The 27,928-nt window shown below is 34.7% G+C and overlaps 1 protein-coding gene across 2 annotated transcripts in view; it reads right to left on the bottom strand.

Annotated features, from left to right (window-relative positions):
• cntnap5a (contactin associated protein family member 5a) overlaps positions 1 to 27,928 on the bottom strand; it is a 448,552-nt gene that overhangs the window by 136,778 nt on the left and 283,846 nt on the right. For both annotated transcript variants that reach the window (XM_088607188.1, XM_088607189.1), the window contains exons 8-11: positions 25,903 to 26,167; positions 24,999 to 25,142; positions 23,468 to 23,639; positions 2,068 to 2,174 (exon numbers count right to left, since the gene is read on the bottom strand). In XM_088607188.1, coding sequence (XP_088463314.1) covers positions 2,068 to 2,174; positions 23,468 to 23,639; positions 24,999 to 25,142; positions 25,903 to 26,167 — 688 coding nt within the window. The remainder of the gene's footprint in view (positions 1 to 2,067; positions 2,175 to 23,467; positions 23,640 to 24,998; positions 25,143 to 25,902; positions 26,168 to 27,928) is intronic.

The raw sequence follows: 27,928 nt of genomic DNA, 5'->3' as shown, positions 1-27,928 counted from the left end.
CCTTAATGTCCTTAATGTGTGTAATCACACCAAACCAAGTGGGAAAATGTTGTATGGTCTGATGAGACAAAGTTTGAACTTTTTGGCCTTAATTCTAAAAAATATGTTTGGCGCAAAGACAACACAGCCCATCATTCAACACCCCACCTACTGAGAAGCATGGTGGTGGTAGCATCATGCTTTGGGGCTGCTTCTCTTCAGCTGGGACAGAGGCTCTAGTCAAAATAGATGGGATAATGACTAGCTCCGAATATCAAGATATTTTGGCACAAAACCTGCTGGCCTCTGTCAGAAAGCTGAAAATGAAGAGGAATTTCACCTTTCAACATGATAACAACCCAAAGGACACATCCAAGTCAACCAAGGAATGGCTTCAGAAAAGGAAGATCAAAGTCTTGGAATGGCCCAGTCAGAGCCCAGACCTCAATCCAATAGAAAACCTGAGGAATGACCTAATTTGAAGCTTGAACTTTTTTGCAAGGAAGAGTGGGATAAAATTGCAAAGACTTATTCACAAAGACATACTGTTGTAATAAATGCAAAAAGTGCTTCCACTTTTAGTTGGGGGTGTGTGCACACTTATGCAACCACGGTGTTGTAGGCTTTTTAATTTAATTTATTTTTCCTAATAATTATCTATTTGTTTTTCTCTTGAATGTTGCTGGTTGCAAGGTCACATTAAAGATGGAAAAAATGTCTGACATGATTTATCTTGATTTCTGGCTTAACATCACAAAAACCTGCAATTTCAATAAGGGTGTGTAGACTTTTTATATCCACTGTACTTAACACATTTTGTTTTTTTAGATTTTTATTTACAGTTTCTACTTACTATAAAACTAATTTCTTTTACCTATAAGTGTTCACTTTGATAATTCTAATTTTCATAAAAAATATTTGCACCAATTCAACAATGTAGGACTTCATTGGAAGGGAGTAAGTACTTTTACTAGGCACTGTACGTTTCATATTTTCTCTGACTGATGATTGTGGCTACTCAACAAATTTTTCTTGCAAAATGTTTTCTTTCTATCACTTACTGTACAATGGCAGAACTCATGTTTATCACCTCATTTTTTTCACCATACTGGAATTGCGGCTTTAGAATGTTTATGGTTCATTCAAGGTAAAGTGTTTCCCATAACCTTTTTATATACTGTATTTTTTTACAGATCCAGAATACACACCAGATAATGCAGCACATTATGACGAGCACACCTTAACCACAGTAGTATTCTGTTGTAAGACTGCACTACTCTGTACAACCTACAGGTAGAGCAATGAATGCTAAATGTGGCATGTGAAAACATTTGGGATGTTGCCAGAAAATGATTCACATCAATACAGGAGCTGCTTCAGTTCATATAGCCTCTCATTAATTTACAAATGTGATGAACTCTGCTATATTGCACCCTCTTGTTTGAATTTTTATCACCTTTATCACTTTTGTCTGTCTGGGCTTTAAAGCCACTACAGAACAGTAAGTGATAAATATATTTTTCCTAATCATAATTTAAATTATTTCCTGATTACTCATTGCTGAAATTTGCATTACATTAGGTACATTATTTTCATCTACCAAAATGTCCCTTTAGTTGTAACATCCCATATTAATATTCCATATTAAGCAGATTTAAACATGCACAGTAGAGAAACAGATTAAATGAAGTAATCATTTCACTAATATCTAATACATTACAAGTGCCACCTATCGTTTTGGCCAGTGAATTACATAACACAATGCACCACATTACAGGTAACACATTAGGACATTTGGGTTTATACGATCTGCTGATCATGAAAACAACTCATTTGGGTAATTTTGATGGAAAAATATGTTCCAGGCTATAGGGCCAATGCATAATGTCTCTGACTGTGAAAAAATGCATGTGTGAGTACACTAAATGTTCTGTATGTTTCCAATACATTTTAGGTCACTCATTTTACTATTGCAAACCACAGTATAAAGAGTGTCAAAGTTATGCTTATAATGTGTGTTTTTTTACTGTTGGATAGTTACAGGGAGCTGTGGACGAGACAGAGATATGAAGATATTTTCCTACTCACAGTTACGGCAGGTGGCTCCTGTGTATCCCGTTCCAGAACAGTCACAGTAGAAAGTATTCCAGGATTGAGAACACTGGCCTCCATGCTCACAGTAATTTGGTAAACATCTAAAAATAATGGTATGAAGAATCAAAAACAGAAAAAAAACACAGAAAACCTAATACACTATTTTTAACACTAAAGCATGAAACATATAATCTGAAAAAAAGTTTTGACTAAAATGGTGAGTGTTTTGGACTCAGGTCCAAAAATTAGTACCATTAGGAAAGCCATTGGTTTTCATAAGGTTATGTAAAGTATGACTAATGTCCCTATCACATATGCTTTGTTAGTTGGAGATGGGGGTTACTAAAACTAGTTGAAAGGACAAACCTTTTGCCCCAGTCCAAAGAAAAAAAAAGATTGACAACCAATGCCATTTTTCCCTGGAATCATTGTTTTTTAGGCCTGCTTGATTCCCATCACTTTTGTTATGGCTAGGATTCCTTCAGATCAATACCAAATTCTTATCAAATTGCATATTAGTTGAATTACACATTCAATGAAAATACTGAAAGTGTTTATTCATTGTCTTATCATTAAGTGTAACCATATTTGTTTATATTTCTGTTGTGCACTGAGAACAGGCCCTGAGTAATACCATTTTCACAGTTATCTGTGGAAATATGAAATTTAGAACAGATTCTAGGGTGCTCCAAGGTATGTTCCCAACATAAAAAAAACAAAATCAAAGTAAGCAAATGTCCTTAGATTATATAATATTTAATCAGAATGCTTGAAACCAGGATCAGTACAGTTGTCTGTCTTTTCTGCTTCAGTGTTTGCCTGTTTGGCATTTTAGATTTCATGGTTTATTCAATTTTTTTGTTCAATTTATTATTACAGGCTGAGGTAGATGACAATGGAGGTGTCTCTTAAAAATCAAGTCCCAATGAGTATTAACTAATGGTAATATGTCCACTTCCTAGAGTTTAAAACCAAGGGATTTTTGTCCTGGGTGTAAATAAAACATAAAAAGAATATTTTGGCTCACCTTAATTAAATTCTGGGTAAATGATTAAGTGTCAATGAGCAGTTCAGAAAGACACCATATTAAATCAGATCAAGACAGAGCAAGGAGAGGGGAAAGAGGAAAGAAAAAAAAGTCAGATCACAAGAGAGGGAGGAGACAAGAGGGATATTGAACCTAATGCCAGGTGTGAGTTCCTAGTTCGAGATCATGAAAAGACCCGATTTTAAGTAAGTATTTGCACCTTGCAAAAGAGAGCTATCTATTCTGTGTTTTATGAAACTTGGATTTCCAGAGTAAAGAATACCTCAGTTAAATACAGTCTTTCCTGCTTGATTGGTGCATTTTTAGAAAAGGGAGATTGAATAGGCTCCCATTTATTTTTTGCCATGGGGGTTTGCAGAGAGAGAGATTTAACTGCAGGTTGTATTGCACTTACTTTAGAAGGTAGCTTATCTCTTATTTTGGCCTTTGCAGACATTATTTAAGAGTCACATACTTGGTAGCAGTCTGGGCTTTTCTGGTCGTTCTAGACATAGGCCTGTACATACTGTATAAATAGTTAAACTTGTGTGTTTTATGTTTATGTTGTGTGTAGCGTGTGTCTGAATTATTACAATAAATGTTCTATTAATGTTTGAACAGAAGTCAGTTAAGAACATATGTAATTATATACAGAGTATTTGAAAAGACAACTTGCCAGATACTAAACTAATTATATTTGCCATTGATTTGAGCACAGACAGCTAATTGTAAAAAAAACACACTAAGACACCCACTTGGACATGATTATGCTACATGATGAAGCTCTGTATACCTCATTTGTGAAGGTTGTTATGGAAACTGGATACTTTTGGGATTATATACTGTATGAAGCACAGGCAAATGGTGCATGGATTTAACTATGTCTGTGGTACCTAGTATGAGGTAAAATCGTAAGGTGTAATATCAATTGGATAGAACAGGGCAAAGACATCTTAACTAAAACTAAATTGTGCAGGATATACATGCTTAATTATAATCTGACCTAATACCTTAAATTATACAACAAAGGGTGGATAAATATTATTGGAAAAACGGATGCTCCACTAAACCACTAAAATGAATGCATTTCATATATCTTTAAATATTTAAGTAGGGCTATCTTTAATTGTTAAACAAGATTATAATGACATAAACCTCAGTGGTAATTACAAATAATAACAGCATCACTTCCTTGCATTAATGTCAATCTATTATTTTCAATATTTATTATATCCCAGTGTGTAAAACACAGTTGCATATGCTGCAATATGGAAAAAGTAGTGACAAGAACAGTAAAGATGATTTTCCCATTGTTGTTTGAAAAATTAGTATGATGTTGTCACATTAAATTAAGCATAAGGAAATGTGGAGTAAATAAAGTAAATGAGATTATGATATAAAATGAAGAATTAAATCTTTGTTATTTTTACCTGAAACTGTGACCTTCTGTGTAGCCTACTGTTTTTGAAGAAGATGAAGAAGAATAGTAGTAGTAGTAGTAGTGGTGGTAATTGTAGGATTTACATTGAAAGTTAAATCAATTGCTAGGAACCATCACTAAATAGCTATAATTATGGTATAACATTCTTTGTTTTATGGAGAAAGGATAAGGGATATTATTTCAGTAAGAATTAAAATTTATTAAAGATTTCTAATAATCTTTCTGTTTGTTTAACCAGATAATATCCTGGGACCTTAGGCCTCTGTGTAAAACACAAGGAATGCGCTGAAATGGGCCTCAATCAGCATGTCCCAAGTAATAACATAGACCAGGACATTATAAACTGGTCCATTCACTACCTCCCTAATGAAGAACAGTTAAGCATGGCTCCTCTTTGTCTGCTACCCACTACGGATCACCCTCCTTATTAATACCATGGCTCAGGGGTCTTTGTCAATTGCCCAAAGAATGATCAACAGATGAGAAACCTGCAAGGGGAATAGATAAACTACACCTAATGATGTAATAACCAATTGTGATTGCATGGATTAAAAGGCACAACAGTGCTTATGTCTTGCTCATTCACTCCTCTCCTCTCTCAATCAATCTTTAATAATATGAGAACAATACCAACCATGTGATAACAGTCATTGCAGTCTGAGTCAGACCTTGAATTTAAATCAAAATGCCAGGCTGAAAGAGTCCAAACATAACAGAAATCTGCACATGTTTCTCTCTGCAACAGAGGAAACCTCATGTCTAGTGATCTAATTGTTACTGTATCAATTAAAATAGTATAGTTGTATCTTTTTGTTGACATCCTGAATATCAGAGCATATTCAGTAATAATACTGGGATGATCCGGGTTCTCTCCTTCCTTCTCACTTGTAGCTAGATCCAAGTCAGACACTGTGCACAGTTTTTAAAAACATTGTTTAATTATTCTATTATTCTTACATAGATAATAGAAGAAGAAAGAAAATATTTCAGAAAATTATTTAAAAGAAAAGGAATCCAATTAAAATAAAGGAGTTGAATGAACTCCACGCACAAGGAAAATTATAACAAAAAGGCAAAGACAGATAAGAATATTTTGAGGATACAATTAAAGTATTTTTCAGCATTACGATAGATAAAAATAATATTAAAAAATGAAATCCGGTGTATCAAATACAATATCAATACAATAAAAGGAAACTTTATTTTATATTAAATAAGCTTTTCTTAAACTGTTCAACAAGGAAATTGAAAAAATGTGTAAAAAAAACAAGAAAACTATTTATATAGCAATAAGATTGAACTGCAGTATTCAGTACAAAAAGAAGAGAAGAGAGGACGTTATCGTCAAAAGGAGTTGGTTAATAGTACAATGTCTAAACAAACTTAAAGTTCTGGCCAGTCCTGCCAACAACTGGACTTTCGGAGACACAGGCCACACACTCACAGCCCACTCAGTATTGATGGAACGGAAGTGGAAACAGTCACCAGCTTTAGGTTTTTGGGAATTCACATCTCTAAAGATCTAACCTGGACTGTGAACACTGACTCTATCATGAAGAAGGCTCAGCAGCACCTTTATTTCTTGAGGTGCCTCAAGCGATGGGGAATGCCAATACATGTGTTGGTATACTTCTACCGCTGCACTATCGAGAGCGTCCTCACCAACGGGATCACCGTGTGGTATGGCAACACCTCTTCGCGAGAAAGAAAGGCACTGCAGAGAATGGTCAATATGGCCCAGAAGATCATCGGCTGCGGTCTCACCGAGATTAAACAGCTCTATGAGGACTGCTGCCGTGGTAGAATTCTGGCCATCACAGAGGACAGTCACCACCTTGGGCATGAGCTCTTCACCCCACTGCCCTCAGGCAAGAGATATAAGAGCATACGGACACTTACCACTAGATTCTTCAATAGCTTCTATCCACAAGCAGTGAGACTGGCGAACACATTTAGCCATCCCCCTCGGACCACACCTACACCATCACCATCTACCTCATTGTAATTTATTTATTGTACGTCTCCAGTCATTGTTTACACGTCTGTATTGTTTACATTCAAACTGTCTGCATGTTTACTTGCACATTGTCTATTGTTTGTTTGTACATTGTCTTGATGCACTGTTTGCACTTTGTTTTGTTTTTTTTTACACTTGTTTTACAATCGAGAGACTTTCTGTAAGTAAGAATTCCATTGTACCAGCACCGGTTACATATGGCAATAAAGTTCAAGTCAACATATGTAAGTTATATAATTATAGGCATCTCACCAAAGCAAAGGTGATGAGTGATCACCATACATACAGATGCAGCCATTCAAAATAAGTGTGGTATGCTGCGGTACAATAATTAATATTTTAATTCTGCAGAAATATTTTTGCATCAAAGTCTTTACCGAAGATATCATTAATAGTATTAATAACAAATGACCTTGGACAAGCTGTAAACTCAAAGTATTAACCTGGTCCACATTCTTTGTAATCGTCTTTGTAAAGGAAAATACTTTATTTTTTCATTGACAAAAAGTAACACCACAGCATTTAGTTGATCCGATCACGTATTAGTTTCCAATCATACAAAGTAAGTCTTGAAAATCTCAGATTCACCATGCCTTTCACATGCTCATAAATAATATTAATTTAGGAACATAAACATATTATGTAAACTGTACTGTATATTGCTAATACAAACCAGTATTTCATTTCTCTATAAACATTTTAAGCATCAAAGTCTTACATGTGGTTATTTCGGGAACGTTTTTACGTGCTCCTTCTGACTATATTACTGTACATTTATATACTTTGTGAAAATTGATCGTTTAAACCTTTTCTGTGAATACACTCGTTATCGGATTAAACAAAAGCATACTTTTAGAATTGGATTAATAGGGAATATAATATGGATTCGCGTATCTAGATATAAGCTTAATAGCTTAATTGACAATGATATAGTTTGTTTGTTTTTCACATATTTCAGTATTCCTGGTCTACTATTCCATCAAAAAGACATATCATTCCTTATTATTCCACTTTTATTTTATACATTAGGGAATTTACTAGAAACAATAATTTGGTTTTAAGATTTGATTAAGAAATATTATGATCAGACTTTAAAAAATGTTGTTGGGACTTGTTTTTTTTCCTATATTTCAGTATTTGTGGCCTGTTACTCCAGAGAAAATACCTGTCATTCCTTGTAATGCCGCATTTATTTTGGATATTAGAAAATATTCTAAAATGGGTATTTCTGTCTTCAAGATTTGATTTAGGGATTATAGTATTTGAGCTATTTTTCTTTGTGTTCCAGAGAGACTATGGGCACTCCTTCTCCATTATAGTCTATGGGCATTTTGTTTCGTCATTTATTTTACCCTGTCCCCAAGTTGAATGCTGATTGGAAGGGGTGAGGCAGCATATTGAAAAATATTTCTGTATCCAATCAACCTATTTTTTCTCCTTTCCCATCAGTATTACATTGAATAATTTACAGGAATTGTAAAACTAAGGGGTAACCTTTAGTACTGGTTTGCTCAGAATACATTTGTCATCATTTTTAAAGATATCTTCATTTTTTAACAAGGTTTTAAGCACAGTATTTTTATATATTAAAAATATGTTATTGGTTTAAAACAATATTTAATAATATGACTGATGTGCTGCAGCCATATTGTTGAAGCTGATACCACATACCATTCTTTGCTTCAAGAAACAGCTCAGTTAACTACTTAAATCCAAATGATCTAATTTGGAAATGTTCTTATCTTTCATTTTGTGTCTATTTCTCTGAATCTCACATTCAGAGTCCTGTTATTCATGCTTGACTGCTCTTCTCCTACTGAGTTTGTACAACAGAAGAGCACATTCCCAATTCCTTTATCCTTCATCAGTAATAACATACTACTTGGACCCTGAATGATATGAGACTCCTCTGTGTACAAAACACCACCTTCATGTTAAAATGTCGAACTCCTCCCATATCAGGCTATCATGCTACTCTTATGCCAGATATGATTCTAAAGATGATGAAGGCCCCCACACAATCTACAGGCAGGAGTCTACCAGCTGTCAGCAGGGTCGAACACCAGATTATGAAATCTCTCTGCAGATGTCAAAACTTAATTTAATTCTAGTGTGATCAATTTTTTCCAATTTCTGTGATCCTTTTGATGCAGCATTATTGTTTACAATTTTCCGGTGAGGGATCTAAAGTGTTGCTTGCCACCTAACCTTGCATTTTTTCCATTTCTAATTTGAACAGGGGATTGGAATTTTAATTCTTATTCTTTTTGCTGAAAATCCATCTATGTTGAAAATGTATATTTAATAGCCTGTTTCTTCTTATAGTTTAAAAGGAAAATAGATACATGTTTTAATTTGCTTTCTGTCCTCTCTCTTTCAAATGCATGCACACTCACATTATATTAATCTAGAAATCACCAATGAGTAAGCATGCACTTTTTGTTGTTTTAGTGGCAATTTAGTAGAAGTATGAAACAAAAACAATAACTGCACTCCACAAACAAATTAACAGACAGACTCTTAAAGATAAAGCCACAAAAAGGATGGCTGAGTATGACTGTGATAGCCATGCCTAACCTCTATCATGTGTATTGATTCTGCTGATAATTATGTAATTTGTATGTAGCTTATTCTCTAATAACACTGTTAATAGTTTTACTCCTTTCACACTATCACACTCATCACTATTGACCACATTACTATCTTATTTAAACACTCAAATTTGTGTTCATTCAACCAGTACCGAGGCTCTCTGGCCCTTCATTGTAAAGACACCATCCTTCTATTCATGACCAACAAAGTCAGGAGTGGCACAGGCAGCCCCTCCGACTCGTCTTCCATCAGAGTTGCATGTTCTGTATTCTGATTTCACAAGATTGCATTATCACATCCATTCCAAACACCATTACTCCTCATAATCACCACATGATCCAAATGCTACACTAAGACTCAATTAGTATGCAAAGGAACAATTAAAGGTTTATTCAATGCTAAAAAAAAGAGATGAAAAGAAACACAGTTTCAGCTGTGGAAGTAATGTGGGACAATTATACATGAAATATAAAATCCAATGTTATTGCATAATGAAAAAATATTTTAGAGTTAGAGGAATGCACAAATTTCAAGAGAGCTGGTCAAGAGATGCATTACTGTAATACATGTAGAAGTGTCTGATGTATCTAGTACATGAAAATGCCAAATATTGAAGGCCTTGTCTGAAAAAGAAATTAGTTGGAAATTAGTTTGCATACATTTAGAACATTCTAAAATGACATCTAAATTAAATACAGTTCCTGAAGTAAGAATTCAACCAGTATATTACTGATGTGGTGGGATACTGAATATATCAATGCAAATGTGAATTTAGGAATGTACTTTTAATTAAGTTGGAATATTTTGTTGAGATCATCTGGCATGTTGAAATATAGAAGGTTTCTGTTCAAACTAAATTACATTTCACAAGGAGCTAAGGGCAAGGTCTGTGCACTCTGACCTATTGTGGAAAGACACTTTTTGAGGTGATGGATTAAAACTAGGAAGTTCAGGATTCCACATCTTTCTCCATTGGCTGTGTAGTGATGTTAGATACACTGCAGTGCATGGCAGCAGTGGAAGAAAAATGAGCAGTGGAAGAATCCAGGGACATGGGAGAGTTCTTAAGAGATTCTCAGAGAGAGATAGGCTTTTGGGAGAAAGAGCTTGTCTTGAGTAGAGTCTTTGAGAGGGACTTAAATTCTATCAAATCAGTATGCATCTTATGTGCCTGGTTGCTGAAAGGGATTGAAGTCTAGTTAGTGGTTAAAAGAGCAGCTTTGTCCTTTTTTGTGTTTTTGTAGGCTAGTGTTACTGTATTTCTTTAAATACTGTTTAAATAAAGAGTATTGGTTTGTTTTATCTTATGGTTAATTTTGTGTGTGCATTTTACTGCAAACTTTCAATTTAAAGATCTTTGTTGTTGCAAATCACCCCAAGGTGGGTGACAGCTACATTAAATCTCCTAGAAGATCACATCCTTGCAGGACAAATATACAGACATCCATTTTCTAATTGCTTTCTAATCTCTTTATATTAAACAGGGTTGTGGGGGAGACAGAGACTATCCCAGCAAGCAAAGGACACAAGGTGGAACGCCAGGCCATTGATGGCCGCACACAGACAGACACAGTCAAACACACACTCACATCTGGCAAATTTTCCCAGAAACAAACTAAATCACCAGTATGTCTTAGAACTGTTGGAGGAAACAAGAACACCCAGTGGACACACATGTGAACGTAGAGAACCCCAGGTCCAGAATTGAACCCATGGCTCCAGTGATACTAGCCACTGCCCCACCGTGTCAGCCTGGGCCTCTTTTATTCAGTTATCAAGAGGATTTAGGATAGTGTTCATTCTAACATCATTGGCAAGACCAGCCAACAACTTATCAAGATGGTGATAGTTTAATCTACAAAAAACATTAAAATAATAATTTAAAAGAGTATTTCTCTAGCACTAGATGTTGCTGGCTGCTCTAGAAGTGAGACAAATGCAACTGGTGAAAGAACACAAGGACACTAGATTTCCCTGTGAGCTTTGAAAAGTGAATAAGAAAGCATTTGTTCCAGGGTATCTTAGAGTTATAGTAGTGTAGATCTCTTAACAGTTTCAGTACATTTGTTTGTAGTTAGTCCCCCATATAAATATTTAAGAGCATTAGAGTTCAATTCTTCATGTACTGGTGTCCTCAATTCTTTTTATGAACCATGCACTATTATATATAATTTTCTTTTTCATTTCAAAAGGTGATCATACATGATCATGTTATGACATAGATTTGATCATGCTTCATAAGTGAAATGATGTTCTTCGGAGAATCTCAAGTTCCTTTCTTTTTTATACTTTATGCTTTTGTTAAGATAAATGGTTTATTGTACTAAAAACAAAATACTGTTTGAAAAATTGAAATTCACTTGGTAGATCAAGGTCAATTATATCATATCAAATCACTCACAACCTTAAGGTATCATTTCTTCTTGAACAAATTTACTGTCTGATCACGTACAGTTATATTGATATTCAATTTAATTCAACCAGGAACATCAGAAAAAAATGTGGCAAGAAATATTAAATAATATTCTAAACTTAGAGGAACGTTAGAGCTGGAAACACCCAGGAGTGCCAAGTAATACATCATACATATGGCATGTACAACATGCTATAATTGCATTTACTGTTAAAAAAAACACAACTAGGTTTTCTAGATCAATAAGATTAAAACATACAATACATGTTTTATTTTAGGTAATTTAATCAAATGATCATATCAAAACAAAAAGCATACTTTGTGTTCAGCTCAGTGATTTCTAGTAACTGTAACTAATAGGATACATTCACATTAATCAAATTTCAGAGTGTGAAAGTTAGTATCCTGTTGCCAAACAATGCAATGCAATGCAATAAACTCTGTGATCATTTGAGATGTTTTGCTGCTGCCACTGTGACTCCTTGTTGTAAAATACATATTCAGTTGGATTTAAATCAGTAGACTGACATGGGCAGTCCATGATTTTTCACTTTTGTCTCCTAATGAGATCCTTGGTTACATTGGGTGTATTTACATCACTCTAAAATTGCATGGTAAAGCAGAGTCAAATAAGAATGGGAGTCTTTTGTTCTGTATAAGCAGACAAAATCATCCTGCTAAAATTCAGAATGTATTCTGCTGCTGTCATCATTAACAACAATAGAGAACAGTGAACCAGAGTAAAAGGTTATAAAAGAATATTATTATAACATTACTTACACATTGCTTCACAAATGAGGTAGTGTTCTTTGGAACACCTGAAGTTCCTTACTCTCTTCAAACGTTAAACTTTAATCACTATGATCAAATGTATCTTTGCAATTTTTCCATGAAACTGTGTTCCAAATGTCTCCAAGCTTTTCTTGGTGCTTTTGAGAGGTTGTAGTGTAGCCCTTGTAGTTCTGCCTTTTTTATTAACTGTGGATTTTGATACATGGATCCTTTCCCTCTCAAAGTTGTTAGGTATTTCATTGATCTCTCTGAGATCTTTTTCTAACATCAAATGCAAATGCTTTTCATTGGCTTTCTATTATTGTACATTCCAATACTTTCCAGTTACCCATTTATAAATTACAAACTTTAGAATTAAAACATATACGCAACATTTACAAATATATTAGTGCAGCCAGTCATAAGAAAGAAACCTATATTTTATTTTTTATTCCCACTGTGGCATTTTTATGAATAAGTACTATATGGTTCAACATATTGTTAACTTTTCATTAACAATATTCTTTGGTTATTATTTTGACTTTGATTTTTTAATTATGGACCCTAACACCAATGTCAAACTTAAACAAATTGATAGGATGCTCACATCTCATTTATTAAGTTATCCAATCTGAAAAATAAGAGTAATCTGTCAGCCAATTTTCCCAATTTTGTGCTCTTTAAAATAAAAAGGTTCAACATTATTAACTAATTTAATCAACCCAATAGGGACTTTATGAATTGACTTTTAAAAACAGAATACCAAGGGTTGTACTTATCTGTCATGTTTTCCCCTCATGTGAAAATTTTATTAGAGTTCATATTGTAAATCCCGGTTCAAACTTAACTGAACCAACACTTTTGAAGGGCAATGAAAGAAATGTGCACAATTTGCACAAGAAAGAAACAGGGGAACTGCAAGTATTGTTCTTCTTCTGGCTGCTATCCAAACTGGTATCTAAAGCTGTCATATTCAGTATTACTGAGATGGGGGGAACATGCCAAGATAATCGCATCAGTTCATGAATAATTTAGTGCAGCATACCCAAGAGGTAATGTTTAGTTCTTGTTCTCTATCAGTACAAACTAAGCGTGTAATAATATGGCATGTAGACCTACAGACTTGAAACTAGAAAATCATGTGTGCTTTTTGACAATGTAATCATAACACTGCCATGGCTGTTATTAAATGTCCCAATTAACTTCTTGAATTGCACTGAACCATGAATGATTTATTCAGCAGATGAGACTTGCAGTCTAAAATCTTGATTGCATTTATTATATAACTGCATGAGGGGTTCCCCGGGGGTAAGTTTACCCTGTCTCTTTTTGAAGAAACAATGAGTACTTACTGGTTTTCTATTATTATACATTTCAATGTTTTCCAGTAACTGATTTATATATTATGAACAGAAAAATTACAAACCTTTATAATTAAAATATATACTGGATTTAAAAACATATATTTAAAACTAGTGCAATAAACCTAATTTTAAAACAATGTCTGGCTATTCAGCTAAGGTTAATGATTGCACTTAGAAACTGTTGAGGAAGGAAGTGAAACTGGAACACTTCCAACATGTGGGAGCAGAAAACCACAATGGATACACTTTTCATGTTTAGTACCAGTACTGTAGATGTAAAGCAGGATGCTGCAAATGATTTGTCTTTGAGTAAAGTGAATATCAGGAACAAGTAATAGATTTATTCCATGCTGAAAAGAGAAAGGAAACAGAACATTTTGGCTGTGGAGTCTTCTTTGGGTGTAAGAGACACTCAGAGGGAATTCAATGCGCTGGCACCTGTGTTGTGCAGTACCAGAGCAGGCACGAACTGCTCTATCAGTTTAAGTTCTTTTGAGGTGATCACTGGACATCCCATGAGGCTACCAGACACACCAGCCTTATCCAATGGGACTTTGAGTCTATTAACTGATTGTATGTTGCAGTATTACCAACTCCTGACAGAACCAGTACAAGGTACCAGGAAGCAGGTGTCGTAAGCCTGGGGACTGCCTACCGAAAGAGGACACGACCTGATTCCAGGAGAGTGTGTTTGGAAAAAAACATCCCATCTAAGACACTATAACCACATTGTGAGGGCTCCTTCCAAGTGCTCTTGACTACCAAATCAGCGGTTTGAATAGAAGGAAGGAATTGGTGGATTCACGGATCTCATTGTCTATGCCCACTGAAACCTGCAGGAGATTGATGAAATGCTGATATTGCTGTGCTTAATAAGTGTAACTAGGGGGGATGTCTTGGAACGTCATGCACAGCATCGCAAGGACATTGGAGAGCATGATGTTAATACATTCTTGGCTCTCTCTTACCAGCTGGCCCGAGACTAACAAGTCTTCATGTTGGGTGTGTTTAGCCCAAAGTATACGAGAGGGGGGTTTCCTCTTATGTCCATGCCTTACAGTTTATTAGACTATTTGGGGGCTTTGTTGAAACTGGACAACATAAGTAATATAAGATGGTGGGGTTGTAATGATACTTCAGATATAATTTTCCTAAATGATTAAGGGACCATGATTTTACACATACCAACTTCTCCAACTTTTATTTGCCTACCGTTCAACAGAACAATAACAGGTGGAATCAAAAGAATAATAGATAGAATATATCCAGAATATATCCTAGGGCTATTACCGAAACGGAATGTTTCTTTGCTATACGGTTCCCTTTGGTATTGTAGTGCCAGAAAAAACGGCATCGGCTGAGTGTTTGTGTGGCACAAGACTTCAAAGACAATGCTTACAGCGCTCTTTTATACAGGGAAACAAATGATACAAGATGCACTCCCACATGACTCTTTACTTGCATTCTGGCTATATATAGTCATTCTAAAAAGCTGACCAGTACATATATTTTCTTTACTGTCAGCTTGCGTGACAAGCAGCCCCTTCTGCTGAATAGATCATTTGTTCCAGGAGAGGTCAGTTGGTCATTTCCTTGAGAACTATGTTAGCTGTGGGTAAAGACATCATGTGGCTATGTTAACTTTTGAGACCAGATATCCTGAGACGGATTTAGTCAAATATAAGTAAAAAGATACACAGTTAACAAGATATAATACAAACTTTAAGTAAGAACTTTTAGTTAATTCCCTCAGTCCCCCCTTTAGAAAATATTGCAATTAGTGAATTGTTTTCTAAATGTATCTGGAACAGTGACAGGAAGTGCTCCTCTGTCTCTATTTCTCCCTGCTGGCAGTGTGAGCACAGCCTGTCCTCCCTGGGAAGCCAGGTCTGCCTGTGTCCAGTTTCTATGGCCAGGCTGTGGTCACTGAGCCTGTACTTCGTCAGGGTTTGTTTCTTTGTGCTGTTTCTGATCTTGGTCAAATATTTGCCTAGTGTGTATTGTCTGTTTAGGTTTCTGTAGAATTCGAGTTTATGTTGTGTTTGTGTGTCCCAGTGTGTAAGATATTGCTGTCTGATCTGTGCTGTGATGTGGTTGAGTGAGTTGTGGTGCTCTAGCAGTGCTGTCCTTTCAGCTGTGCCGAAAAATAAAAGCGCAGTTTTTCAGTCAAGTGTCTGAATCACTGTGCCCGTCCTCGCCGAACCCGAACATACTACAATACATATTTCTAAATATCACCTATGCAGGTTGTTCGCATGAACACGTATTGAGCAGTATTTCTTGCATTGTGAACATATGTACACAGCAGTCCCGCAGGGTGTAGGGTGCAAACCCAAAGCGCTACATTATTAATAATATCTTCCTTGTCGTATTAACATTGGAATTTTATTTTTTACAAGTGTAAAAAGAGGCAATAACCAACGTGTCTCCTCTATAACTCTTCAGTTTACAGAGAAATTCTGCCAGAGCCTCACAACATTGTCTAATAATACTCTTTTTGTGCCTAATTTTTAGTTAAGCAGGATTTGAGCTACAGACCATATAAAAAACAGGATTCACTTTTTTCTTTCTCACCCGTTGCGATTCAGGTGTTAATGAAACGTGTTTACAAAGAAAGTGGAATACAGTAATACTACCTGCTATATAGATACATATATTTAGATATTTAGATCCTTAAAATAATATCATTATTAATTTCTTTAGATATGTGATTCCATATTATATTTCCTATTATAAAATGGATAATTCTGGTCCTGAAATCTGATTGGCTGACACACTTTCGAAGCTATGCTATATTATCTGATTTACGCACACAGCAGAATTTTGACTTTTTACTGTGTAATAAATAAATTTTAAAGACTACTTCTTAGCGTAGATACGAAAGTGTAGTTAAAAAAGCTTGGATTCTCATGTATCTGATACACGTATCTTTTTCTGCTGTCTTTGTTGCGCTTTTGATATTTTGAGCTCTCGTTGAATGATAAGTGTCACATAGTTTAAATAATTTTCATTCTTAGAAATTATGAAACGCTCGGTTAAAAGCAAGGGAGATTATGTCTGTTATAGTGGACATAAAAATGAGAGTTCGCTATGGCATTATTGGAAACCCAATTTTGACAACAAATCGCTGGTGTTTTATCCTAGAAGGCACTGAGACCAGGACCAGTAGGAGCGCTCCCGCAGCTAAAAAGAAAATGCATGACGAACTAGGGATTGGAGAGTTTTTCAGTGCTTGTACGATCGATGGAAATGTTCAAATAAATGTGCTAAAGAAATAAACAAAAAACAAGTAATGTATTCCTTTATCATATTGACTAGCTAATGTCCTCTCCTTGTTAGTTAGTTACTTGTGGCTGTGTTTCTGTGTTGCGTAGCAACGAGGGACTATATTCTCAGGTGGAGGACCATAAACAGTTTAATTTTCGTGTTAAATACATTTTTAAAATTAAAATTAATTCTATACAGCAATCGCATATTTGGGGACCATTTTATAAAAGCAATAAGTCACTCGAGGCTTGTGATATATCGTGGATATAGTCACAGTTAAAAGGGTTGCCGGCCCTCTGCATCGCGTCAGGCCTAACAACACCTTTTAACTGTGGCTATATCCACGATATACAGTAGCACGGCCTCTCGTGCCTTATTGCTTAAATAATTAGATTCTGAAAAGTATGACTTTCTTTTACCGCGATAACGAGTGCAAGTATTCATGGAAAATGGTAATCACTTAACTCACTTTGAACGTTTTGTGATATTTAGAAAAGCCAACAAATTCAATATAGTATCGATAATATTTAGTAATAATATCAGTAGCAGTTTGAAATTATTCATTGTTATTAATAAATGACTTTGCTTCGAACATGTTGTGACATTTAGAAATATAAAAAATGTCAATATACAGTAGTGTCCATAATATTTGCTATTTTAGTTTTTCAAATAAATGTTTATTTGTTAAAAGAAAACTCATGGCGATAGCTGGATTTGAACACCCGACCTTATAAGTCAGTCACTTATAGCTATCACGCCACAGACACGTGCTAAATAATGAAACAGAAGTACACATATCAATGGAAAGTCTTATACTACTGTTTGTGCAACAGTACCTGAATATAATTATATCATTATTAATTTATTTATATACGCGATTCCATATTATATTTCCTATTAATCAAATTCTAAAAGAATGCTTTTGATTACGCCGATAACGAGCATATTCGCAGAACAGGTTAAAACAATCAATTCTCACAAAGTATATAAACGTACAGTAATATGGTCAGAAGGAGCAGGTAAAAACGTTTCCGAAATAACCACATGTAAGACTTTGATGCTTAAAATGTTTAGGGAGAAATTGAATACTGTTGTGTATTTTTTCTTTAAACTACCAAGACCAGCCATATACAGTACAGTTTACATACAGTAATATGTTTATGTTCCTGAATTAATATCTTTTATGAGCATGTGAAAGGCATGGTGAATCGGAGATTGTCAACACTTACTTTGTATGATTGGAAATGAATGCGTGATCGGATCAACTAAATGCTGTGGTGTTACTTTTTGTCAATAACAAAATAAAGTCTTTTCGTTTACAAAAAGAATGTGGACCATTCTTTTTGGTTACAAAGAATGTGGACCAGGGTAATACTTTGAGTTTACAGCTTGTCCAAGGTCATTCATTATTAATACTATTAGTAATATCTTTGGTAAAGACTTTGATGCATAAAATATTTCTGCAGTATTAAAATATTAATTATTGTACCGCAGCATACCCCACTTGTTTTGAATGGCTGCATCTGTATGTATGGTGATCACTCATCACCTTTGTTTTGGTGAGATGCCTATAATTACATAACTTACATATGTTGTTGGCAGGACTGGCCAGAACTTTAAGTTTGTTTTAGACATTGTACTATTAACCAACACCTTTTGAAGATAACGTCCTCTCTTCTTTTCTCTTTTTGTATATTTCTGCATAATTAAAATTTTTATGATAAAGGTACTTTTGTCTAACTGAGCAATCTTGCTTTCATAAAATATACTAACTTTTTAATGTATAATGATTAAAATGCTTTAATACACAGTTTATGTTTAAAAGTGTTAAGAGTATACAACTAAAATTCTTAATTGAATAAAGATTGTCCCTCAGCAGTGATTGGGATTCGAAACGGGGTGTTTTCTGGTGATAGCTTAAATGCTGTACATGAGAGGTTAAGCTTTATTAGCTCCACCTGGTAGTTTTATAAGGTGATTCCTGATACTATTAACATAATCTAATTTGCATATGGCAAAGCGCGTTATGACGCTAAATGATACGTTATGACACGTTGTGATGCGACACGCCCACCGCGTTGTACCGCAGCATACCCCGCTCATTTTGAATGGCTGCATCTGTATTTCCACTACATTCAGGAGCCTTCTAATGTGATCTAGCATTACACCAAGTACGGTACTGAGTTGCTTAAACAATATGAAGAGGTGGTTTAAATTAGTCTGCTACTTTAGTCACCTGTAGAGAGTAGCAGCTGTTACTTTGAATCGTTGCAATTGAGAACAGGTTTAGTACGGTGCTGCGGACAAAGCACAGCGGCAAAATTAGTTTAAACCGCAGCTGTGTACTAAGCACGGGTTGAACTCCTGTTAGTATGCTACTTTCAGTTCGTTGCAATTGACCGGCAATGTCTGCGTTAGGCAGGCACTGTTATTGTTTCTTGTTTTTGAATTGAAAGAATCAGTTGCCCATTGTTCCATACAATATTTTGTTACATTTTTAGGTTTTTGTGGGACCCGGTTTATTCAAACTATTAACAGTTAACTGAACTGAACAAAATTAAATAATTAACTTAAATATATCAACCTATTACTCTCCTGGGTCTGGAGTGGAGTAAACTTTACATGTGTTTTCCCTAATATTTAAACATACCACTAGATATAACAATTTGTAAGAGAGCAAATGGATCTGAAGTGTTGTTTGAGGGGTTGGGCCACCAGAGGCGCTGGTGGGGCTCTCGAGATGCACACAGGTTGTATTAATAATGAAATAAAAACATGAATACTGTCAACTGTTCAACCATTTTAATTCAAAACACTTTATTCAGTGGGCAATTTAACAGACACCTCAAGCCTTAATATAAAATTGTATATATTATAATTAGAATTGAGAATAACAAAGCGGTATTAAAAATACCCCTGAATTATAATAATGTGCCTGGTCATTATTTTATATTATTTTTATTATATTATTTTCAGTTTTCATCAGCTTCTTTTATTAAAATGTCTATTTATGAGAAAACAATGTTTCAGATGTCAATAACTTTGTGAACAAATGACACAGAGCCTGCAACCTACAGGTTTAAAGTTAGCAATTTGTGAAAAATTTCACAGCTTTTACTTAAACAACATCTAGTACCTGGTTGCATTTTAAGAAACCTTATTTTGAATAAAGCGGATCCTAGGTGCAAGGGACTTCATAATGCGGGAAGGCATTATGCTATATTTTTTATGCATCAGTTGAAGCCTTCTGAAGTCTCTCAAAAACATAAAGATGTAACATAATATTGTGTGGCATGGTGGGCAACTGATTCTTTTAATTTTAAAGAAAATCAAAAATGAGAAACAGTAATGTGTCTGCCTAAAACAGACATTGCAAGATTTTAAAACCCATAAAAACGGGTTTAGTTAAAAACACAAAATCCATGAAAAATTGGATTTTTCTTGTGATCGATCAGCTTAGAATCTTAGTGTAAGCTGTAAGTTTTTTTAAACTTTTTAATTTAACCTTTTAAATACTTTAAATTTGTAAAGGCAACACACATTTTGTACTGATACAGTACAATCACATTCTCCTGTCTTCCTGTGATGTGAAGCAAATTAGCAGGTAGCTGAGAAAATAGTGCACCACCCATTGAGCTCAGAGATAAGAAGACCATTCTGCAGCTTGCAGTGTTTATGGCACTGAACGTGTGTGCCTTTAAAACTGGAATGGAATGGAAATCATGTCTTTCAACTTGAAATCTTTTAATTATCATTAAACATAGCTTTCTCGCCAGTTAGTTTTAAATTTGAAACCATTGTTAAACAAAGCAGGGACTTATTGTACTTTCTTATGACATTAAACATGGAAAGATTATACATTTTAATTGTTTTTAATTTAAAAAAATAAATTTTAGAAAAGTTTAATCTACACAAATATCACAGAATATTTTCGATTGTATTTCAGAATGTTCTGTCACAGTTCAATATGTTTTTATATACATCTAAATTAAAGTGTCAGGTGCATAAACTATAAGTAATCAACAATTAGTATTAAAATTCACACTGTGATAAATTGTTGCACTTCCACAACTTGTAAAAACATTAATTAGCAAGACTGTGTTCAAACATACATTAAATCTCACTATCAAAAAATAAGTAAAATACAAACTTATAAAATAAAAATTGAAGGTAAAATATAATTTAAAATTAAACCAGGGTTAACCTTGTTTTGTCTCTCCCTACTCTCTCTCACACACTGATATGTGGACACAGAATGGTTAAAAATGGGAACAGATCAGGCAGGCAGATAGAAGGGGGAGGGGTGTCATCTTCCCACCTCTCTGACTAAAATGCCAAAGAGAAATGGCTTCAGTGACATACTGAGCCAAAAACGTTTGGTGCCTTTTCCTCCGCTTTAAGGGTACACTCCTTGTGGAAGAATTTTCACATCGAACTTTTGACCACCAGCTAACACAAAGAAGCAAACTAAATACAAAATGTACTTGCAAGAATAGCGATTACAAACATAAAAACTTGGTTTATACTGTTATACTGTACAGTGTATTAAAACTAACACTCTATGGGCACTACACTGTGAGTAACGCTACCCACTAAACTCTTTCCCACAAATTTCATGGGGGTAAGGTCGTGTAGCTGATTCACAGCTGGATAAAATTTTATCTTGCCTCGTGAAAGAAAAAATTCAGATGTTTGTCAACATATTAACTAAAACTATCCATCTCAGTAATCTCACTGTATTAATCTCACTGTGTGCCATGGTGCTCACTCAATGTTCACACTCCAAGTAAAATAAAAAACAATTTTCCGCATTATCACCTCGCACCAGGGGGGAAGGAAAAGTCCCCGCGGTCATTTATTCTCCATCACTCTCCATCACTCTGCCCAACCCCTCTGAATAGACAAAGTTGATTAAAACTCATTCAAAAGGGTGTGGTGTTTAAACACAAACTCTGGTTAGCAGAGCCGCTTGTATGAACAAGGTAATTTTCTGCTCAATTAAACAAATTACAATACAGACAGATTTTAAATTCTACAAGCAAAGTTAGCTGTTTGTCAAAATCTGCTACTTTGCAAGCAGTACATGACTTCTCACAAGGTACCTTTTATCTCTCATGCAAACTCAACAAAGATTTATTTTTTAGAATTCTGAAATTGGAATAATATGCCTCAGGGACTCATTATAGTATTGTAGCGAATACAGTTTGCACAGGAAAATCAAAATACCGGAACAGGAGCAGCGAGAGCACAAGCCCAAGAACCCGAATTTGTTACAATATTATTAATATTATATTCCGTATTGCATTTAAATTGGAATGTTTTTACAAATATAAGAAGAAACAATACACAACGTGTAAATATAACCCTTTTCCCTAAATCATGAAACCATCACTTATATTAATTCATCCAGATACACAAACTCACACCGTAGCCAAAAAGCTGTAATAGTGGACTATTTTTATATATCCTTCTATGTAAGAAACAAAGTAATTGCCTGATCGGGCTTTGAACCGCCTGGGTGCAGCGCACTACATGACAGTCCACTGCCTATTACCGCTATAAGGACAATAATATTTCCAAATATATTCCAATGTCAAATGTTTCCAAAATGCCCCCCCCCCCCAGATATTTTAGCTGTTAGTTACATGACTCCATATTAATATTACTATCGAGAGATATTAAATCAGTACAACTTTTATGAAATTCAAGTATTTTTAGCATTAAATTAAAAAGTTAAAATCTTAAAGTAGTTTTTAACTATCTAAAGCTGTTTTTTTACAGCTTTTAAAGTCATACAATGTTTGAGTTAGGCAGGAACACATCATTGTATCTTATTTTTTATTTGGCCATCATGTTTGGCCATCATGTTGATAAGCTGTTCCCCAATTACTGAAAATTGTAAAAAATAATCATTCCCCCCTCCCTCATTTAATTTAAAGATTTCCATGAAGAAATCCTTAAGCACAAAACCATTGCGTATAATAATTCATCCAGCTTGTTCCCTGTTGAATGACGCTGACAGACCGGGTTCAATTCCAGGCGGTGTACTCTATAGTACAGTTTAAACTTTTTTTTTAGTTCCACATTAAATTGTTGGCTGCTGACATTTGGATTAAGACAAAATATAGATTTTCTCAATTCGGATGTAAACCTGAAATTTACTATACCTTGAAACAACCACACGCTACTATTCATAAGTATTTTTTCAAAAATAGACAAGTAATAAGCTTCATGAATAAAATAATTTAACTGGAACAAAAACACAAACTACACACAAATACTCAGTTCAATATTCCATTTTAAAGACATATGTTTTTGATTTTCTTTAAAAATCAATAATACCACAATATGGAACCATACATTATAAAATTACTCTTTAGAAACATACTAAGTATGGGTCAACACTTTAGAAGTGGGCAGTATCCATAAGTCATGTACCATATCACACATATAACTAAACATGGGGTGAATTAGTTCTGATTCTATAAAGTGCTTGTTTTACCTGTCTTTGATGCCACAGAGGTCGATCCGTAAGTCACTATAATTTCCCAATAGTCCTTGCTGCACGTGGAGCAAATTCATTGGCTGGTTGTTGATGAAAATCAGACGCATACAACCCTGAAACACCTGTGTTGGGTTTTTACAGCCAAGTTCATTCAGGGTATTAGGGCAACCTGTAAAGAAAGGAACAATATTCTTTGAAAAAATGTTGTTTCCATTAACAACAAATTTACATTTTAAATCAAACTGAAACTTACAAAGACTGATGGGTCACCATTCTACAAAGTTTAAATTTAAGAGGTATTAAAATCACAATTAAAGGTGAAGGATTCACTATTTCTATGTGGGCAATTGAATGCAAGTAGTCCAGACTTTCCATTCCATCATCCATTATAAAAAATATTGTAAAACAGAAACATGGAGCACAGCAGAACTGCAAGCTGGACAGGACACAGGAGCCATGCTTAATTTAGAGACCAGTAAACCTACTTGGAATTACATATAAACTTAAATATTTTACTAATCAAAGATAATTTATATAGACACCAGATTTAACACCATGTCCATGAAGTGGAAAATTAAGTGGATTAACTTAGAACTCTCCCAGAGGGCAATGTTTATATGACATCTATCAGGCAAAATGCCCTGGCACTCTTCATATACTTGGGTAATTTTGAATTAAAATCTTCCTGATTTGAAATGCAAAACTAGTTTTAAAGACTTTTATGAATTCCATCCATTTTCTATGACATGTAAGATACTTTCTGATTGTCCTGCTCATTGGGTTTCATATGGACAGAATATTGGTATAGTGATAACAGCAAAAGAACAACAAATCTACAACAAATAGGATCTTTTTGTTATGTTCAATGCTATAAACTATATGAAAAGTGTATGTTTGTATTAATGTACAAGTATCAAAATGTGAAACATTTTTCTAAGATATTTTTAAAAGTATGCCCAAAGATAAGATTAACAAAAGCACATTTAAAAAAATGTTTATTTCCCCATTTTCTTAGCCATTTTAAATTTCATTTTGTTTGTTTGTTTTTTACAAAAAATATGTCATTTTAAAGATTAGATTAGTTATTTGCCAGATTCTGCATTTCCACTCAAGTGCTCAATTTTTATGCTTTTTTCACATATACTTTGTCATAAAATATCCATGGTAGCATTTCTCTACTTACACCCACAGCCACTCTATCCAGTTTATTCCTTACACCGATAAATATCCTCAAAAGAGAATCAAAACAACTATATTAATACATCTTTATTACTCCTCTATAAATTCTGTAATGACATCCATCCATATAGCAACCAATCACTTTTAAGAGTGGTAAATTTGGAATTTCATTATTTAGTATATTTAAGAATTCTGGCTCAAGATTTAAGTTCTCAAGATTTAATATAAACAAGTCTAAGTACACCATTTATAGATCCTGTATTTCAAAACTGACAGTCAAAAAATGTTCAATGAAAAGCCAGGGGGGAATTACGATTACAGATATGGATGGTACTTAAAGAATTCTTACCTCCAAAGAAGTAGTTGTCTCCAGAGTCAATCTGGGCATTGACTTCCATCATAGACGAGGGCTCATTGTCAAGAGCCAAAGATATTTGAAGTCCCCTAGTGCTGAGACTCACTGTGTGCCAGAGCCCATCATTAAGACTATGACCTACAAAACAAAACAGAATCTGGGTCATTATACATTTCAGGAAAGAGATCATTTAGAAACATTTATTATGCTTTGTACAGTAACATGAAAAAGCTACAGTAAAAGCTTGGATTAAAGGTGGGGTATATCTATGACAGGTCTAATAACAAAGACATTAGTTCTGTCATGATGCAAGTAGGAAAATGTTCTGTCTTCAAACATTGGAGACTTTAAACTTAAACAAAACCTCATCACTAGGTTTAAATTATAAATTTGCCCATATTATAAATATGAATTTCATATCTCTGAAATTCTAGTTTGAGAACACTAGAGAATTAAGCAGATCTAAGATAACTGTGATATTACTAAACTTAAACATTAAAGTGTTTCCATCCATCATTTAATAGAAAGCCACTTTTTCTACACAGAGTAAAAGGCTAAACTCTCAGTAGTACATGAAGCGAATACAATGCAGGGCAACGCAGATATACAGAAGAACAAAGAAACAATTTAAAGACACCAATTAACCTATCTTGTATGCCTTTACGAGGTGGAAATAAACTAGGGCACCTGGAGAAAAAGGGGGAGTATGCAAATTACACAAAAAAACAGCATGGAATGAAAATTAGATCTTAAGAGCTATGCGACACAATCATATAAACGACTTTTGTAGTTAAGTCACAAAATTAAACATTAATTTTACGGGGTTTTATTTAATACACTAAAATAATCTTATTATACTGCAGAGTAAAAGATTATATTACTAGTTTTTTTTATTTACCAGTGGAGATTTCTGCCTTGTGAAGCATGGATTTCTGATAAGTGAGCCTCAGTTTGCCATTAATGAGGAAGAGCAGTAAGCTTTCTGTCTCCTGTGAAAGCTTTGTGTACAAAAGGAGACCGTCTTTGTTCCAGGTGCGGAACTGGAAGCGCACAGAAAGGCCATCACCTAATGAATCAGCTGGTAGCAACAAGTAACTGTTTGTAGAACTAAGGAATGTTGTAGCAATCAAATGAGGGTCCGAGCAGGAGAAAGTCACATTACCCTGGGAACAACAAAGTAAAAAAATCTCTTTGAGTTATGTTCTGTTTACACAATATATCTAACTTAAAAAAACATATTTTCTACTGTTTTACTATTTTCTGGCCTTCTCTATCTCTGTTAATCTAGCATAAACACTATACCAGCACATAACAACATTAACATTTAGGACACAGAAACTACAAGTTATTTTACAATGAATATACAAATTAAAATTAAACCCTGGTACCTGAGGCTAAAAGCTGAACATTTTGTTGTTATCATCCTATGAAAATGAGAATGAGAGAATGAGATTTTGACACAACAGTTTCTCAATTAACAGACAGAATGCTTTCATGAAAAATCCTGTGTAATTCAAAAACAACTAAATAAAAAACAAATTCCTCATAAGAATTGATGTAAATGGGGGAATGTGTCCCAAGTTCCCTTCTCACTAGTGGGTTAAAGTCCCAGATTAAAAGATTGACCTTTATTCATGTAAGATGTTTATATACTGAAGTTGTTGTGAAAGTCATTTTTTAAAACACATCTTTGTTTATGTATATAAACATTGACAATGACTATTTCCTAGAATGTTTTTTACTATATAGGTGATCCTCTAGTTCTTATCATATTTACCATTACCTTAAATGTAAATGTTCAGTTTTCACATATTTTTTATAAATGGGTACCACACTACCAATTCTCTAATCCCTGGTGTAACAATGCGGGAGTGGTAGGAGCCATGGTTAACACTGGTATGAGTCGACACCCCATCTAAGAGGGCGGAGGCACCGGTGTGAGGCTAGCGAACCCCCCCCCCCCAAAGACAAAATGGGAATAACCAAAAGGAAAAAATGCCCACTTTGCACATTAGCATCCAGGCTGGACTGTCCCAATTTTGCAGGGTCCTGCCTGGGGAAAAAGAACAGCTTGGGACAGTGGTATCAACTGGACTTTACCCTATCTAATGGGGTCCAGTCTGAAGAAATTAAGGCCAAAAAGAAAAAGAACTCAACCTGTCCCAGTGGGAGATACATGGTGGGACAGGAGAAAAAAAAGAAAAAATGAAAGAAAAACGCAGCCTCAAACATACTCTTCACAACCCCTCCAGGACTGTCACTGGATGGTTCTCCCCTGCGGGGGTCTGCTTGTCCCTCTAGGGCCCTAACAGGCCCTTAAAAGCCCTTACAGCAGCAGCTTGTCCTTACTTAGCCAAGACAGCTGTGGTTGCTAAAGCAATGCATTGCCCTTAATCTGGGGCTCTGTCTCCAGATTTCAACATTTCCTTGAGTACAATTGATAAGCTACTATCAGGCCCTGGATATTTATTAATACTGAGTGCTTCTAGTACCCAAAATACTTCTCCTTATTGTAAACTAATATTATATATAGAACTTTGTCCTTAACTGCCTGATGTTGACTTTTTTTCTTAGTGAATACCTCAGGGAAATACTTGTTTAGTACAGTATGTCAGCCTTTTCCCTTTTATTGTCTACCCATTTACTTTTTTGTTATGGATAAATCCATGGTGTTTTTTTTTTTACTGTTGTAGCACTAAATGAACTACACCTGACACTCCCCCCTTTTAAATGGTTATCTTTCCCTTCTCCCAGTACAAATAGTAGCATTCGATAATGTTACATTACTCATGATCATTTTTACCTTTTGGATGTAATTCCAGTGACATTTTAACTATGTGCTAAATTCTATTTTCATTATCAAAATAATTAATGCACAGTGAAGAAAAATAGTATAAAGGTAACAGATTCTCTGGGCTTATGTT

This window comes from Lepisosteus platostomus, chromosome 14 (assembly GCF_059453375.1).
Source record: "Lepisosteus platostomus isolate fLepPlt1 chromosome 14, fLepPlt1.hap1, whole genome shotgun sequence".
Lineage (NCBI taxonomy): Eukaryota > Metazoa > Chordata > Actinopteri > Semionotiformes > Lepisosteidae > Lepisosteus > Lepisosteus platostomus.
This window is presented reverse-complemented; position numbering and strand designations above follow the sequence as displayed.